Source organism: Macaca mulatta, chromosome 1 (genome assembly GCF_049350105.2).
Source record: "Macaca mulatta isolate MMU2019108-1 chromosome 1, T2T-MMU8v2.0, whole genome shotgun sequence".
In the NCBI taxonomy this organism is placed as follows: Eukaryota; Metazoa; Chordata; class Mammalia; order Primates; family Cercopithecidae; genus Macaca; species Macaca mulatta.
The window spans coordinates 234,573,986-234,590,576 of record NC_133406.1 but is presented as its reverse complement, the minus strand read 5'-3'; the positions used below and the strand labels follow the sequence as shown (position 1 = coordinate 234,590,576).

The window sequence follows — 16,591 nt, the reverse complement described above, 5'->3', positions numbered from 1 at the left end:
GAAACCCTGTCTCTCCTAAAAATACAAAATTAGCTGGGTATGGTGGCGAATGCCTGTAATCTCAGCTACTCCGGAGGCTGAGGCAGGAGAATCGCTTGAACCCGGGAGGCGGAAGTTTTGGTGAGCTGAGATGGCACCATTACACTCCAGCCTGGGCAACAAGAGCAAAACTCCATCTCAAAAAAAAAAAAAAAAAGAATCTTGGCCCATAAACATTAGCCATTGCTACTATTGTCATTATGATTTGGTCCATAAATAGAACCAGGGCTAGGGACAGTCCTCAAAAGAACAACTAGTTTCTCTCTAGAATTCACTTCCTTCTTCTAGCAAACTCCTACTCCTACGCATCCTTCAAAACCCAGCTCAAGGCAAGGCAAGGCGGCTCACGTCTGTAATCCCAGCAACTTTGGAAGGCCAAGGCAGGCAGAGTGCTTGAGCCCAGGAGTTGGAGACCAGCCTGGGCAACGGCAAAATCCCCAATGTGTGCAGCACATTGTACTTTTTATTTTTCTACTAAAAATACAAAAAAAAAAAAAAAAAAAAGGCTGGGTTCAGTGGCTCACACCTGTAATCCTAGCACTTTGGGAGGCCAAGGTGGGCGGATCACCTGAGGTCAGGAGTTCAAGAGCAGCCTGGCCAACATGGTGAAACCCCATCTCTACTAAAAATACAAAAAAATTACCTGGGCCTGGTGGCGTGCAGCTGCAATCCCAGCTACTCGGGAGGCTAAGGCAGGAGAATCACTTGAACCCGGGAGGCGGAGGTTGCAGTGAGCCGAGATCATGCCACTGCACTCCAGCCTGGGCAACAAGAGCAAAACTCCGTCTCTAAGAAAAAGAAAAAAAACAAAATTAGCCGGGCGTGGTGGTGCACGGCTGTAGTCCCAGCTACTTGGGAGGCTGAGGTGGAAGGAAGCCGAGGCTGCAGTGAGATATGATCGCGCCACTGCGCTCCAGCCTGGGCGACAGCGTGAGATCCTGTCTTAAACAAAACAAAACGAAAACAGCTCAAATAGCTCCGAGTTTTTTCTAAGCCTTTATTGAGCACTACTGTGGGTCAGGCTCTGGGTTTGACTTTGTAATTGCAAGAGGGGCAGAAACGGGCTGCTCTTAGGACACTCAGGATAACACAGACAGGAAGCGAGGGCGTGCTGGAGAAAACGCTGGGATCAACACGTATCTGCCAGGCCCAGACGGCAGAGGGGGCACTGCTGGAAAGGCCGGGAGCCTCCCCTCTCAACCTCCCACCCAAACCCATCCCTCTTTTGGGAACTTGGCAGGCAATGAGGATGGGGCCTTAATTAAGTGGGCGCCCAGTATGTGTATTTCACGGGCATTATTCCACTGGGGCCTCGCCCATTATCAGGACACCAGTTCTATTTTAACCCAGCGCTGAGGCCCTGAGAGGTCTGTAACATGGCCGAGAGCTCACAACCAGCGAAAGGCTGGGCTAGGATTCCAGGGCGTCTCACTCCGCCTCCCAAGCGCTGGTGGAGGGGCGTCCGCTGCTCTCTGGCGCCCGCAATTGGCCGCCGAGGAAATGCGGCTGCGATGACCTGTTCAGACCCAAATCGGATGGAAGAGCAGGGAATAGCGGCGGTGGGGGTGGGGTCTGGACTTTTTTTTTTTTTTTTTTTTTTGAGACAGAGTCTCGCTCTGTCGCCCAGGCTGGAGTGCAGTGGCGGGATCTCCGCTCACTGCAACCTCCACCTCCCGGGTTCAAGCAGTTCTGTCTCAGCCTCCCAAAGGGACTGCAGGCGGGCGCCACCACGCCTGGCTAATTTTTGTATTTTTAGTAGAGAAGGGGTTTCGCCACGTTGGCCAGGCTGGTCTCGATCTCCTGACCTTAAGCGATCTGCCCGCCTCAGCCTCCCAAAGTGCCGGAATTACAGACGCAAGCCACCGCGTCCGCCCTACACCCTTGAAGACCCCGCAGCCAAGGTCCTCTGGCCCTGCTCTGCGCGGCGCTCTGGTCTTGGGGCTCGGGACTCTGTTATCCCGGGCAGGGGCCAGTCCGACCCTTTCACCCTTGCCTGGCACCGTCCCTGGAGCCTTGGCGTCCTAGCTTCTCCTCCCTGCGGGCTGGGGATGGAGTAGCCGGGCCGGAACCAGAGCGCAAAGCAGACGGCGAGCGCCGAGGTCGGTTCGGCCCCGCCGCGCCGTAAGGCAGCAGCCACCCTGGGGAAGGTGGATGCCGGAAGGGGCGTCTCCTGCGGGTCACCCAGAGGACAGCTGGCGGGGAATTCCGAGGGTGGGAGTGAGGAGAGGTAGGAGAGGCCAGGGCAGAGCGAGGCCCCGCGTAGGATAGGAACCATCGCCCGGTGCGAGCCTGACCTTCCAGGGCCGGCAACTCCTCGGCAGAGCGACAGCGCGGGGTCTCAGAGCGCGGCTCGGAGCCGCACTAGGAGCGCTGGACCGTGGGGGAGAAGCTCGGAGGGCGGGTAGCTCCCAGTAAAGCGGCCTAGCGGGTAGGTACAGGGCCCCTCCCCTCGCTAGTCCTCACTGCCCGTTCTCCCTGCGCCGGGGCGCTCCAGGCCCCAGCCCTAACCCGGGCCCTAGCGGCTCCCCACTCCATGACCTCTGGACGCCCCGTCGGGTCCAGACGCAACAGGGAGGGCGCGGGCGACCGGGCAGAGGGGCCGCGGGAGTTCAAGCGGGGCTCCGTGCGCGCCCCAGCCGCCCGCCTGTGCTGTCCCTGCAGATGTCGGGAGCTATCTTCGGGCCCCTGGAGGGCCCGAGCTCCCTGGACGCCCCGAGCGTCCACCCGCTGGTGTGCCCGCTGTGCCACGTGCAGTACGAGCGCCCGTGTCTTCTGGACTGCTTCCACGACTTCTGCGCCGGCTGCCTGCGTGGCCGCGCGACTGAAGGCCGCCTCACCTGCCCATTGTGCCAGTAAGTGTCCCAAAGTTCCCAAAGACCCCCCAGACCCCATCCCCGCAGCCCAAGGTTGGCTCTGCCCGAGCTGGGACCCAGGTGCCAGGAGAGTAAGGCTCCAACTTCAGGCAGAACGACTGGGAGATGCTGCACCCAGTCCTTAGCTCTCCTGGCCAGAAGTTGCAGGCTTCAGCCCATTTTATAGATCAGCTTAACTGAGGCCTGGAGATTGCAGTTACTGGCCCAAGACCTCCCATCAAAAGTTAGGGGGTAGGGGTGGGGCTCCAGCACTGGTCAAGACACTCCCAGTAACTCGCTTTGGGTCTTAGAAGTCTTAGGTCCACAAAACACAGTTACAGTTATGTGGACTCAAGGAACCCAGGAGTGGCTCTAATTTGCCCAGTGTTGTGAGAGGATGCCAAGGGGCAGCTTCTGCTTTTGATACTAGGGGCACCAACCCCACTGTCTGCAGGAGTGCCCAGGACTGGGCAAGGGTAGGGACCAGGGCAGGGTGAGCACTGGCTGTGATATTTATAGCAAACCCCAGAGCTGTGGTGCACCCCACCTCCCAACACAGCTATTTGTAGCTCCAGCCTGGAATGTGAGGGGCGGGGGTGGGGAGCCTTGGGGAAGGGGTGTCAGAATCTCAGGGCCTGGGCTTCTCTGCAGACACCAGACGGTGGTGAAGGGTCCTAGCGGGCTCCCACCGGTGGACCAGCTGCTGCAGTTCCTGGTGGACAGCTCGGGGGATGGCGTGGAGGCGGTGCGCTGTGCCAACTGTGACCTGGAGTGCAGCGAGCAGGCAGGGGCGGCGGGGCGGGCGGGTGAGGAGTAGAGGGTACCAGATTACACAGTCCCCAATGCTTGCACATGCACCCAGCATATCTTCAGAGGATGACCTGGCGGTGGATTCTCCAGCACCTCCCTAGGGCATGTTGGCCCCGAATGTGAACCCCTTTATGCCAGTGGGGAGACTGAGGTCCAGAACAAGGGACTTGAGCCAGTGCCCAGACAGTGGCAGGAGCTAAGGCCGTTCGATCTGGGGAGAACTCACTGATCCCCAATTCAGGGTGGAGTTGTGGACCTGCACAGGAAGGGCAGTCCAGTTTGCAGGCCTGGGCCGACCCTGAAGGGCCTCTGCTACCCAAGTGGCATAGAAGCAGCTACAGCCCAGGGGAGATGGGGACAGCATGCTGTTCCCTCTGGGCTGTAAAGGGCACGGGGGACTCTGGCCTGTGGAGACCAGAAAATGTATTGGGAATCCCAGGAGGACGGCCCGACCAGGGCAAAAGCTCCAGCCTTCAGGGCAAGTGCTGAGAAATGTGTGACCCAGAGGTACAGAGAGGATTAGCAAGAGGTAGGGACTGCAGGTAGGGCCTGTTATGTCAACCATTGCATGTGCCCATACCAGGGCTGCAAGCCAAGCCCTGGACTCCAGCCCTGGGTCTGGCTTGGGGAGGAGAACCTTAAAGCTCTCACTGCTCTTCCCCTCCCCCGCCCAGGTGTGACTCCAGACTGCCAGGGTGTTCACCACCTTTTGGCCACTATTGAGTGTGCCAAGAGGGCCGTGAGAGGCCTTCACACCCCTTTTGTTGCAGGTAAAAATATATATATATATGTTGTTTTTTTTTTTTTTTGAGACGGAGTCTTGCTTTATTGCCCAGGCTTGAGTGCAGTGGCGCCAACTTGACTCACTGCAACCTCCACCTCCCGGGTTCAAGTGATTCTTCTGCCTCAGCCTCCTGAGGAGCTGGGACTTCAGGCACCCGCCACCATGCCCGGCTAATTTTTGTGTTTTTTTTTGTTTTTTTTTGTTTGTTTGTTTGTTTGTTTGTTTTTTGAGACGGAGTCTTGCTCTGTCACCCAGGCTGGAGTGCAGTGGCCGGATCTCAGCTCACTGCAAGCTCCACCTCCCGGGTTCACGCCATTCTCCTGCCTCAGCCTCCCAAGTAGCTGGGACTACAGACGCCCGCCACCTCGCCCGGCTAGTTTTTTTGTATTTTTAGTAGAGACGGGGTTTCACCGTGTTAGCCAGGATGGTCTCGATCTCCTGACCTCGTGATCCGCCCGTCTCGGCCTCCCAAAGTGCTGGGATTACAGGCTTGAGCCACCGCGCCCGGCCTAATTTTTGTATTTTTATTAGAGACAGACTTTTGCCACGTTGGCCAGGCTGATCTCCAGCTCCTGACCTCAGGTGATCCGCCCGCCTCGGCCTCCCAAATTGTTGGGATTACAGGCGTGAGCCACCACACCCCGCCTCGGTGAAATGTTTTATAAAGGCAGTTTCTGCCCTCTCTTCCTGTCCCCCACCCCACTCCACGGACCTACTTAATCAGCCTCTGAGCCGCAGTGCCCTCATCTGTAAACCGGATATATCAGAGCGCCAAGTGCCTAGATTACAGGAAAGAGCTGCGTTTAGCCGCGCACTCCGCCACGGCTGGGACAAACACGCGCAATGACACCCGGCGGCTGCGGTTCCCGCGCCGGCCGCGGTCGGGCTCTGGCGCTCCTGAGCCCGCGCTCGGTCCGCAGGACGTGGAGACCACGTACTTCTGCAACACGTGCGGACAGCCCCTGTGCGCGCGCTGCCGCGATGAGACGCACCGAGCACGCATGTTCGCGCGCCACGACATCGTGGCCCTGGGTCAGCGAAGCCGCGACGTGCCCCAGAAGTGCAGTGAGTGAGGTTTGCGGGACCGGGGACCTGGGGGTGGGAACAGGGCGGGCACTGCCCGGAGCCCTCACCACCGCCCGCTGCCCCCGCAGCGCTGCACGCAGAGCCCTACCTCCTGTTCTCCACCGACAAGAAGTTGCTGTTGTGCATCCGATGCTTCCGCGACATGCAGGGGTGCGTAGCGGGGACGCGAGGGGAGGGGGCTGGGGGCGGCCGGAGCGGGCCTCACCCGCCGCCTCCCGCAGGGAGAGCCGGGCGCACTGCGTGGACCTGGAATCAGCTTACGTGCAGGGCTGTGAGCGGCTGGAGCAGGCGGTGCTGGTGAGCGCAGGGGTCTGGCGCGCGGGGGCAGGGGTGTGGGGCCGCGCGGCGGCGCTCGCGAGCCTGACCCCGCCCTGTCCCCAGGCCGTGAAGGCCCTGCAGACGGCCACGCGGGAGGCCATCGCGCTGCTGCAGGCCATGGTGGAGGAGGTGCGGCACAGCGCTGCGGAGGAGGAGAACGCTATCCACGCCCTCTTCGGCAGCATGCAGGTGAGGGGTGGGGGTTGGGGAATAAACGACCCAGCCGGGAACTGGCGACACAGGGCCGGTCCCTAGGCCTTGTGGATTTCCAGCGTAGTGGGGCAGCAGGCCTTGCACCAAGCACTTTCCTGGAGTTGCTAGGACAACTGGGAGGGGAAACCAGGGCCTGCTCCAGGCTGGTGGTGGGGATGTGAGGTGGTCAGGAAAGACTTCCCTGGGGAGGTGACATTTAGGGTGAGAGGACCCAAGCCCTCAGGCAGTGGATGCAGGGCTGGTAGGTTGGAGAGATACCTAGCGTAACCAGCAGGTGGCGGGGGTCCGGGGGGTAGGCATGGTGGGAGGTGGCAGGGCTGGGGCACAAATCAAGAGCATGCTCGCCATCTCTCCCAGGACAGGCTGGCAGAGAGGAAAGCGGTGCTGCTGCAGGCTGTGCAGAGGTGAGTTGGGGGAGGGGGGCTTGCTTCCTTTGAAACCCCTTGGCCTCCATGCCCTCAGCTCCGAACCTGGGCATTCCACCCTGAGGAGCAAGACATCCAAATGTCCTCCCAGCTAAGGAGGGCAGCATGGCTCAGGGTGCAGAGAAGGGGTTCGGGGACGGACATGCGAAGATGGCTGGGGGGATGGAAATGCCCGTCCCTGCTCCTGGCCCCCTGGAGACCAGGCAGCCTCCTTCCCCCAGCCAATACGAAGAGAAGGACAAGGCCTTCAAGGAGCAGCTCTCTCACTTGGCCACCTTGCTGCCCACCCTGCAGGTACAGGGAGCTTGGGGTGCGGGTGGGTCCCTCCTCCCCAGCCAGGCACTGAGCAGCGTCTCCTCCCCCAGGTCCACCTGGTCATCTGTTCCTCCTTCCTCAGCTTGGCCACCAAGGCTGAGTTCCTGGACCTGGGCTATGTGAGTCTCCTCTGCTCCTGCAGATGCCCCCTCCCCACCAGGAGCCCACCCTGTAGACCAAAGCCACCAACTCAGGAGTGGGCAGCCTGTCACCTGGAGCCTGGTCCAGGGGTCTCGGGACTGACCCCCTCCCAACTCCATCATCTGCAAACCAGTTAGGGCCACTGTTACAAGGACAGGGAAGCCAGGAAGGGGTCATGAGCCTCCAGTCCCCCATGGGGTGGAGTGACCACTGGAGTCCAGCCGCCCCCTCTCCTATGGATTTGCGGATGGGGTGGGGGGTTTGTCTGGATGAGTCCCAGAAGAGGGCGGGCACCGCTAAGGGACACCAAGTCAAGTGCCAAAGACAGATGTGTTTCGCCTCCATCTCCCCTCTTCCTGCCCCCGGCTGCCACACCTCCACCGGCCTGAGGCCCTCCTCACTACCACAGGAGCTGATGGAGAGGCTGCAGGGCATCGTCACGCGGCCGTACCGCCTAAGGCCTGTGCGGAGCAGCAAGGTGTGCAGTGGCCTGGGTGGGCCAGGGTCGGGGGACCCGCAGGGCAGTGGAGGCCACCTCCTGACCCCATCCTGCTGCCCAGATTGCCAGTGACCACCGAGCCGAGTTCGCGCGCTGCCTGGAGCCGCTGCTGCTGCTGGGGCCACGTCGGGTGACAGCTGCTGCAAGTGGTGCTAACATGTGAGCGGCAACTGGGGAGGCCAGGCACAAGGTCCCCGACACTGAGGTGTGGGGGAGGGTGGGTGCTGAGAGGCCAGATTACCAGGGAAAAGCCAGGTGCCACCCTTCCTTCCTCCAGCTCGACACCCTCCCAGCACAGTGTCTAGGCACAGGGGGTGGCCAGGGCGAGTCCTCTAAGTAGGGGAGCAGGAAGCTCTGGATCTGAAGTCCATGGCAGACCTGACTCGGAGCTCCGCTAAAGGAGAAGGGGAGGACTCAGGCCCCCAACCGCCACTGCAGCCTCCCCTGGGGTGGGGCACCTGGGGCTGGGCTAACCGCCACCTAGGTGGCCTGAAGTCATAGGGGGCCTGATTCCTGGACTCATCTGGGGAGGAGTTAGGAGAAATGCTGAAACAGCATGTGTGTGCCCAGGGGCCCCAAAGACTAAGAGAGACTGGGCCCACACTTCCTGTGTCCAGCATAGAAGTGAACACACCACTCACTCGGTCCTAGCCCTGGCAGCATTCCGATGGACTTGCTCTTGGCCCCACACCCTGGAACCCACTCCAGGGACTTTAAAAAACAGATGTGGATGGGGCCGGGCGCGGTGGCTCATGCCTGTAATCCCAGCACTTTGGGAGGCCGAGGCGGGTGGATCACAAGGTCAGATCAAGACCATCCTGGCTAACACAGTGAAACCCCGTCTCTACTAAAACTACAAAAAAATTAGCCGGGCGTAGTGGCGGGCGCCTGTAGTCCCAGCTACTCCAGAGGCTGAGGCAGGAGAATGGCGTGAACCCGGGAGGCGGAGCTTGCAGTGAGCCGAGATCTCGCCACTGCACTCCAGCCTGGGCGCGGATCGAGACTCCGTCTCAAAAAAAAAAAAAAAAAATAGATGTGGATGTCCGGGTGAGGCCTTGCCCCAGGCTTTTCAAAGCTCCTGGTGGCTCTGCTGTGCTCCAGGTGGTGGAGAGGGCTGTGAGAGCCCGGAACAGTCCAGGGGGCTGCCCTGGGAGGCCAGGGGAGGGGCAGACTTCTGCAACCCCCTGCATCCACACTGGCTCTCTCCTCAGGCTGGCAGGGGGCTTAGGCCCCAAGGTGCTGACGGGGCCCCACTGCCCCTCCCCAGTAGGAAAGATGTCCGGGTCACCCGTCCAAAAGCCTACGCTGCACCGGTCCATCAGCACCAAGGTGCTGCTGGCAGAGGGCAAGAACACGCCTTTCACAGAGCACTGCCGCCACTATGAGGACACCTACAGGGTGAGCGGGCAGGGATCTGCGGGGGGGAAATGTCCTAACCCACTCCTCACCAAGGTACGCTCAGGAAAATTGAGTTGTCCCAGCTGCTGAACCTGGGAGCGATTCCTCCACCGAGTCTCTGGCAGTAAAAACAGCCCAGGGTGACCCACGCTCTCACACGGCCCCTCTGGGCAGCATCTGCAGGCGGAGATGCAGGGCCTCAAGGACCAGGTACAGGAGCTGCACCGAGACCTCACCAAGCACCACTCGCTCATCAAGGCGGAGATCATGGGAGACGTCCTGAGCAAGTCCCTGCAACTGGACGTGCAGATCGCCTCGGAGCACACCTCCTTAGAGGGCATGAGGGTCGTCTTCCAGGAGGTAGCCCTCCCAAAGACTCTAACTCCAGTCCCACCTGTCAGGGGACACCTGGGCTACCCCAACAGTAAGCAGGGAAAGAGGACCTGGCTTGTGCCCTATAGGACTCTCATGTGGCAGGGTCTGGAGCCTGGGAGTCTTTGCTGCTTGGAATCACGTGGACCTGGCTGGGGGGTGCTTTGTAGATCCGAGTAGCTAGAGATAGCAGTGCCACCACTGTAAATTCCAGCTCACTGCCACATCCAATGTCCAGCTTTTCTCTTTCAGATTTGGGAGGAATCCTATCAGCAAGTGGCTAATGAGCAGGAGATTTATGAAGGTTCCAGGAAGTTGGCTGCTGAGTGAACCCCCTGTCCCCGAGCTAACCCACATGCTAGCAGGGGAGGAAGTCAGGGTCGGCCACTAACCAGATGCAAATCCCCACACTCCTCACCTTAGCGCTTGACTGTGCCTCCCGGCTGCTAACCGGCCCCAAATGATGCATGTGGGGTCAGGACTCATTGAGAAGAATGCCCCCACCAAGTGCCTCACTCTTTAATTAGAGGTCACCATGGAAATGGTCGGGATATTTAGATGGTGCCTGGCTTGAGTGAAAACCTGGGCCGGGCGCGGTGGCTCAAGCCTGTAATCCCAGCACTTTGGGAGGCCGAGACGGGCGGATCACGAGGTCAGGAGATCGAGACCATCCTGGCGAACCCGGTGAAACCCCGTCTCTACTAAAAAATACAAAAAACTAGCCGGGCGAGGTGGCGGGCGCCTGTAGTCCCAGCTACTCGGGAGGCTGAGGCAGGAGAATGGCGTGAACCCGGGAGGCGGAGCTTGCAGTGAGCTGAGATCCCGCCACTGCACTCCAGCCTGGGTGACAGAGCAAGACCCTGTCTCAAAAAAAAAAAAAAAAAAAGAAAAGAAAACCTGAAGCCAGGTGCTTCAGGATTAAGACCACATGCTCTGGCCTTGGCCCCACAGCCCAGCTCCATGACCTTCTCCAGCTGAGGCAGGAGAATGCCTACCTGACCACCATCACCAAGCAGATCACGCCCTACGTCCGCTCCATTGCCAAGGTGAAGGAGCGGCTGGAGCCCAGGTGAGGCCAAGGGGTGTTCCCAGGGCCACTGAGACTCTTCAGAATGTGCTTGGGGACTGGGTGCGGTGGCTCACGCCTGTAATCCTAGCACTTTGGGAGGCTGAGGTGGGCAGATTACCTGAGGTCAGCAGTTCCAGACCAGACTGGCCAACATGGTGGAACCCCATCTCGACTAAAAATACAAAAATTAGTCATGCATGGTGGCTCATGCCTGTAATCCCAGCTACTGGGGAGGCTGAGCCACGAGAATTGCTTGAACCTGGGAGGTGGAGGCAGAGGTTGCAGTGAGTTGAGGTCACGCTACTGCATTACAGCCTGGGCGACACGGTGAGACCTTGTCTCAAAAAAAAAAAAAAAAATGCGTGGGAAAGGTGCCACACCCACAGGACCCCGTTCAGGGAAGTCAGCTGGCCAGGTCATGCAGGTTCAGCTGGGGCATCTGGGTGGACCAGGTGCCGGACATTTGCAAAAGCGTGGTCACAGTGAGTGGGCTGCTCTGAGTTTCTGCTTTTAGGATCATAGTTGGTCCCTCCAACCCTCAAGAGTAGGTGAAAGCAGAAGGCACTTCCTAAGGGTGTCACGAGGGTCCTACTGGGCTGATCCAGGCGGCAGGACATGGAGGAGAGGGCAGGAACTTCATCAATGCAAGACAGGCCAAGCCTGTGCAGAGTCCTGACCAGGCTCTCTCAGCACTGTACTCAGGCATCACCGGGGTTCCAGTGTCAGAGGGATCTTGGTGGCAAGTCTTCAGTGTTCCCGTCTCTGAGTCACTGGGCCCCAGGGTAGACTGGTTGCCCTGTAGGTCTAGGGAATGACTGGAGCCTGGGCTCTCCCTTCACCACCCGTGTGGTGAAGTGCCTGTCAGGTTTTGGGGGAGCCCACCTCCTGGTAACTTCTTGAGAAAGAGTGCGAAGGAGGTGCGTGTTTGGGGTGGCTGGGTCTGACAGTGCCTCCATTCTAGCTTCACACTTGACAGTTTCACTGGGTATCAGATTCTAGATTGGAAATTCTAGATTGGGAAGGATTCTCCTTCAAAGGCATCATTCTCTCGCTCTCTTGTCTTCTAGCTTCCATGGTTGTTGTTCATGAAGTCTGAAGGCGCTCAGACTCCTACCCTTGTAATGCGACCTGCTAATTCTCTGTGGAAGCTTGTAGAATCTTCTCTTTGCTCCCAGTGTTCTGAGATTTCACTTTGGTGAGAGTCTATTTCCATCCATTAGGTTGGATACTGGCAGGCCCTTTCAACCTGAAAATTCATGATCTTCAGTTCTGGCATATTTCTTTTTTCTTTCTTTCTTTTTGAGATGGAGTCTCGCTCTGTCGCCAAGGCTGGAGTGCAGTGGCGTGATCTTGGCTCACTGCAACCTCCGCCTCCGGGGTTCAAATGATTCTCCTGCCTCAGCCTCCAGAGTAGCTGGGATTACAGGTGCATGCCAACACACCTTGCTAATTTTTTCTTTTTTTTTTTTCTTTTTTTTTTTTCACACCTTGCTAATTTTTGTATTTTTAGTAGAGATGGAGTTTTGGCAAGTTCGCCAGGCTGGAATATTTCTTTTCTTTCTTTTTTTTTGAGACGGAGTCTCGCTCTGTCGTCCAGGCTGGAGTGCAGTGGCGCGATCTCAGCTCACTGCAAGCTCCGCCTCCCGGGTTCACGCCATTCTCCTGCCTCAGCCTCCCAAGTAGCTGGGACCACAGGCGCCCGCTACCGTGCCCAGCTAATTTTTTGTATTTTTAATAGAGACAGGGTTTCACCGTGTTTGCCAGGATGGTCTCGATCTCCTGACCTCGTGATCCGCCCACCTTGGCTTCCCAAAGTGCTGGAATTACAGGCGTGAGCCACCGTGCCCGGCCTTTTTTTTTGTATCTTAGTAGAGACAGGGGTTTCACTATGTTGGCCAGGATGGTCTTGATCTCCTGACCTCGTGATCCGTCCGCCTTGCCCTCCCAAAGTGCTGGGATTATAGGCATGAGCCACTGCTCCCAGCCTCTTTTTCAATTTGTTGATTTCTTCACTTTTTCTTTTTGAAATTTCTGTTGTTGGAGATTGGCTCCCCTGGGCTGGCCCTCTAATTTACCTTTTCTGTCCCATTTCCCTTTTTTTTTTGGATGGAGTTTCACTCTTGTTGCCCAGGCTGGAGAGAAATGGTGCGATCTTGGCTCACCGCAACCTCCGCCTACTTGGTTCAAGCTATTCTTCTGCCTTAGCCTCCTGAGCGGGGGGGATTACAGGCTTGTGCCACCACACCCGGCTAATTTTGTATTTTTAGTAAAGACGGGGTTTCTCCATGTTGGTCAGGTTGGTCTTGAACTCCCGACCTCAGGTGATCTGCCCTCCTCGGCCTCCCAAAGTGCTGGGATTACAGGTGTGAGCCACCGCGCCCGGCCCTTTTTTTTTTTTTTTTTTGAGATGGGGTCTTGCCATGTTGCCCAAGCTGGTTTTGAAATTCCTGGGCTCGGCCGGGCGCGGTGGCTCAAGCCTGTAATCCCAGCACTTTGGGAGGCCGAGACGGGCGGATCACGAGGTCAGGAGATCGAGACCATCCTGGCTAACACGGTGAAACCCCATCTCTACTAAAAAAAATACAAGAAAATTAGCCGGGCGAGGTGGCGGGCGCCTGTAGTCCAAGCTACTCGGGAGGCTGAGGCAGGAGAATGGCGTGAACCCGGGGGGGCGGAGCTTGCAGTGAGCCGAGATCGCGCCACTGCACTCCAGCCTGGAGCACAGAGCAAGACTCTGTCTCAAAAAAAAAAAAAAAAAAGAAAAGAAATTCCTGGGCTCAAGTGATCCTCCCGCCTCAGCCTCCCAAAATGCTGGGATTACAGGCGTAAGCCACCGTGCCAGGCATCTTTATCTTCCATTAAGTAGTTCATTTCTGCTATCTTGTTTTGCATTTCCAACAGCTCCTTCTGTACCCTGTTTCTTTTGATGGTATCCTGGTGTTTCATGGACACAATATCTTACCCCTCTGAGGCCGACGGTTTTTTTCCTTTTGGAAATTTTCTCCCTGAAGTGTTTCCTCCCAGTTGCTTTTTGCTTGTGAAGGTCTTTGTTTGTTTGTTTGAGACAGTCTCGCTCTGTCGCCCAGGCTGGAGTGGAATGGTGCCAATCTCAGCTCACTGCAGCCTCCACCTCCCAAGTTCGATCGATTCTTGTGCCTCAGCCTCCAGAGTAGCTGGGATTACAGGTGTGCGCCACCACGCCCTCTAAGCCTGTGTAGGTTTCTGTCTTCCAGGCTGAAGGTTTTTCTCAGATGTCAGGTCACCCCTTGAGTATCTGCTCATATTAGGAGTGGGGCAGGGTTGGAGCCATGAGGCAGATTGGAAGCTCTGAGCACAAGGGAGTACTCTTGCAGAGGCCTTCCCCACTCCACCTGGATTAAGGCAGGTCCCCCTGGCGCCCTGTACCACACACCTTTCCCTCCCTCAGCGTGTCTGCCCCGACCAACACACAGCTTCCATGAGGGCAGGGCCTGGCCCTCGCCAACCGCTGGACCTTAGTAAATATTTGAGGAGCAAAAGAATGAAACGCTAGGTGGGTGCATGAGTGGTGGCAGAGTTTGGTTCTGAGGTTTCTGAGCTTAAGGCCATGCAGCAGCTGGCTCTGCTCCCTTGAGATTCTGGTGCCCACTCTCTTGCCAGGTTTCAGGCACCCGTGGATGAGCAGTCAGAGAGTCTACAAAACACGCACGACGACAGCAGGAACAGCGCGGCCTCAGCCAGGTAAAGCGAGTCTCTCCACCAGAGAGCGGGCATGCGATGTGGCTTCTGAGGCCAACAGGATGACAAAGGAAACTCCAGGCTTTTCCCCTCTGGCTCCAGCTCTGGGACCCTGCCTGGGCCTCTTTGTAAAACAAGGGGTCAGAGAGGCTCTCAGCCCAGATGAGTAACTTAAACAAGGGACCTCATAGATAAAACAGGTGTTACTTTGATAGACACGACCCCATTTTACCATTATAAACAGCCGTGGCTGCTGCCTGCTTCCAGTTTCACCACTAGGAGCTGCACATGCTGACGCTAGGGGACTCGGGTCACTGAAATGAGAAAATGACTGAGGACTGTTCCCCAGAGCCACAGTGTGCACCCCAATACCTGCCAGAGGAAGAGACGGCTGTGCAGTAACACCTACGACACAGTCACAGGCTGATCTTTGTGTATTTTGGTCTCCGGAAAACGTAGTCAGTCACAGGGCAGAGGACAGCACTGTAGAATCAGAATTGGAAGAGCCTAGGGGTGTACAGAGGGTTGCTGAAGTGGCCAGAGTCACAGCGTGGCTGGTGATAGAGCAGAGTCTGGCCCCAGCCTCCCCTGCACAGCTGCCATTTATTAGCTCAGATGCTTCCAAATTCAAAATGCAATGTCACCAGAAACCACTGACACAGCCTGATGGTTCAGCAACTCACAGCCGTCCCTGGGGACCAGCTCCTACTCAGTAGACAAGATCCTTTCGGAGACAGAGCCTTCCTGGTTCTGAAGCTGAACCATGGTCACTCAGTGAGGCCTTCCAGGAAGACGTGCCATTCTGAGAGCTTTCGCCCAAGTGGATTTTAGTGCAGGGATACGGTGAAATGGGGGAGCGGGCTGGGCTCACATGAGGCTGTCCCTTTAGGAATAACCCAGGAAGTGTCCCGGAAAAGAGAGAGAAGACGTCAGAGCCTAAAGGAAACAGCTGGGCTCCGAACGGCCTCTCGGAAGAGCCTCTACTCAAAAATAAGGATCATCACAGATCCAAACAGAAAAACAGGGGTGACATCCCCACATGGAGGGAACACCTGACTTAGCAAATGGGACAGGTCCCCAGGGTCAGGCTTTTAGAGCAGGCACAAGACTGGGACACTGGAGAGAAGGTTGTTCCCATTGTTTTTTAAATTTTTTTTTTGAGACGGAGTTTCGCTCTTCGTTGCCCAGGCTGGAGTGTAATGGCGCAATCTCGGCTCCCTGCAACCTCCGTCTCCTGGGTTCAAGTGATTCTCCTGCCACAGCCTCGCGAGTAGCTGGGATTACAGGTGCCTGCCACCATGCCCCGCTAATTTTTTGTATTTTTAGTAGAGATGGGGTTTCACCATGTTGGCCAAGCTGGTCTCGAACTCCAGACCTCAGGTGATCCACCTGTCTCAGCCTCCCAAAGTGCTGGGATTACAGGAGTGAGCCACTGTGCCTGGCCAATTTTTTTTTTTTTAAAACAGAATTTCACTTTGTTGCCCAGGTTGGAGTGCAATGGCACGATCTCTGGCTCACCACAACCTCTGCCTCCCGGGTTCAAGCAATTCTCCTACCTCAGCCTCCCGAGTAGCTGGGATTACAGGCATGTGCCACCACTCCCGGCTAATTTTTTGTATTTTTAGTAGAGACAGGGTTTCTCCATGTTGGTCAGGCTGTTCTCGAACTCCTGACCTCAGGTGATCCACCCGCCTTGGCCTCCCAAAGTGCTGGGATTACAGGGGTGAGCCACCATACCCGGCTGGTTATTTCTTTAAAAGGTAATCATTTGTCAATAATAAAACCCAGAGACTCTGACAGGCCATAATTTCAGGTTCTTTGGTTTGGGCAGTTTTGCTTTTCCCCGTTTGCAAGGCACGAAGTCTTCGTCCTTGTCACAGTAGCTTGGGATGACTCCCAGTCCACATGGAAAACATGAGGGAGTGGCCATCCAGCAAGAAATCCCTCGCTTGTTCCACACCTACACACCGAGCATCTGTGTGTTAGACCCTGTGCTGGGCAGTGTAGTCCGTCGGGGTGTGCCGGTTTGAGTGTTAGGTTACAAGACTCCACCGCTGAGTAGCACCTGCCCTATCGCAAAGGAATCCAGTTCCTCGGGAATTACAGTCCCACTGTTAACCTGGTGCTACTGGAAAGTTCCACCCGGTAATCTGAGCAGTGACTCACGGAAGGATGAGGAACCTTTGCTCCAGCTTCTCTCCCTTTCCAGCAAGGGCAGAGCTCCTAAAGCCAGGGGTTAGCACCTGGCCAGCTTACGTAGCAGATGGTCTCAGTTACTTCACTGCTTTCCCAAACTCCTGCAGCTCTCCTGCGTCCACCTTCCGTTGATAGCAAAGCACTGGGTAAGAACAACCTTTTTTCTAGTAGTTTTTTCCAAGCAGTTTTCCATTTCTCCACAGTACCCTTTCCATTTAGAGGAGCTTAATAACTGCTTGTTAAAAATTAACCCATGTGACCTAAACTTTTAAAAGTTTTTGTGGCAAAACGATGCCCAGATAGTCACATTTAAGCAAATATCCAGCTTGATTCAGTGATTAACAGTAAATGGGTCTA

At 56.7% G+C, this 16,591-nt stretch overlaps 3 protein-coding genes across 30 annotated transcripts in view; 1 reads left to right on the top strand and 2 right to left on the bottom strand.

The window, feature by feature from the left end:
- The window catches only part of RPL22 (ribosomal protein L22), a 251,157-nt gene that overhangs the window by 21,280 nt on the left and 213,286 nt on the right, over window positions 1-16,591 (bottom strand). Inside the window, exon 1 of one of the 11 annotated variants that reach the window (XM_077963317.1) lies at window positions 9,584-9,588. The exons of 9 other annotated variants lie outside the window; for them this stretch is intronic. The gene's annotated coding sequence lies outside the window, so the exon portion shown is untranslated. Of the gene's footprint in view, window positions 1-6,742; window positions 6,747-9,583; window positions 9,589-16,591 lie in introns of those variants that run through there. One more of the 11 variants, XM_077963104.1, reaches the window with a different exon arrangement.
- Window positions 1-16,591, bottom strand: part of CHD5 (chromodomain helicase DNA binding protein 5) — a 156,682-nt gene that overhangs the window by 107,139 nt on the left and 32,952 nt on the right. The gene's annotated exons all lie outside the window — the stretch shown is intronic.
- RNF207 (ring finger protein 207) lies at window positions 1,534-15,840 on the top strand. 18 transcript variants are annotated; one of them, XR_013408880.1, is made up of 20 exons: window positions 1,534-2,467; window positions 2,701-2,891; window positions 3,543-3,675; window positions 5,406-5,550; window positions 5,640-5,721; window positions 5,793-5,868; window positions 5,953-6,078; window positions 6,460-6,506; window positions 6,749-6,821; window positions 6,893-6,961; window positions 7,393-7,461; window positions 7,544-7,641; window positions 8,694-8,880; window positions 9,055-9,240; window positions 9,505-9,556; window positions 10,204-10,321; window positions 11,389-11,516; window positions 13,408-13,506; window positions 13,961-14,041; window positions 14,928-15,840. XR_013408880.1 is itself a non-coding variant. In XM_077977317.1 (19 exons), the coding sequence occupies exons 2-19, from the start codon at window positions 2,701-2,703 to the stop codon at window positions 15,097-15,099; spliced, it is 2,004 nt and encodes a 667-aa protein (XP_077833443.1). In that variant the 5' UTR covers window positions 1,534-2,467; the 3' UTR covers window positions 15,100-15,840. The 18 variants fall into 18 exon arrangements, 4 of the variants coding, with proteins under 4 accessions (XP_077833443.1, XP_077833470.1, XP_014996372.2 ...); XR_013408894.1 differs by lacking the exon at window positions 13,408-13,506 and adding an exon at window positions 11,626-11,747 and having other exon boundaries at window positions 9,491-9,556; window positions 14,928-15,029; XR_013408893.1 differs by lacking the exon at window positions 11,389-11,516 and having other exon boundaries at window positions 9,491-9,556.

Bases quoted from the DNA above. Each gene is read 5' to 3' on its own strand.
- RNF207 (XM_077977317.1), top strand. From the start codon at position 2,701: ATGTCGGGAGCTATCTTCGGGCCCCTGGAGGGCCCGAGCTCCCTGGAC. The intron at 7,642-8,693 runs GTGAGCGGCAAC...CTCTCTCCTCAG, and splicing joins GCTGCAAGTGGTGCTAACAT to GCTGGCAGGGGGCTTAGGCC. The intron at 9,241-9,504 runs GTAGCCCTCCCA...TTTCTCTTTCAG, and splicing joins TGAGGGTCGTCTTCCAGGAG to ATTTGGGAGGAATCCTATCA.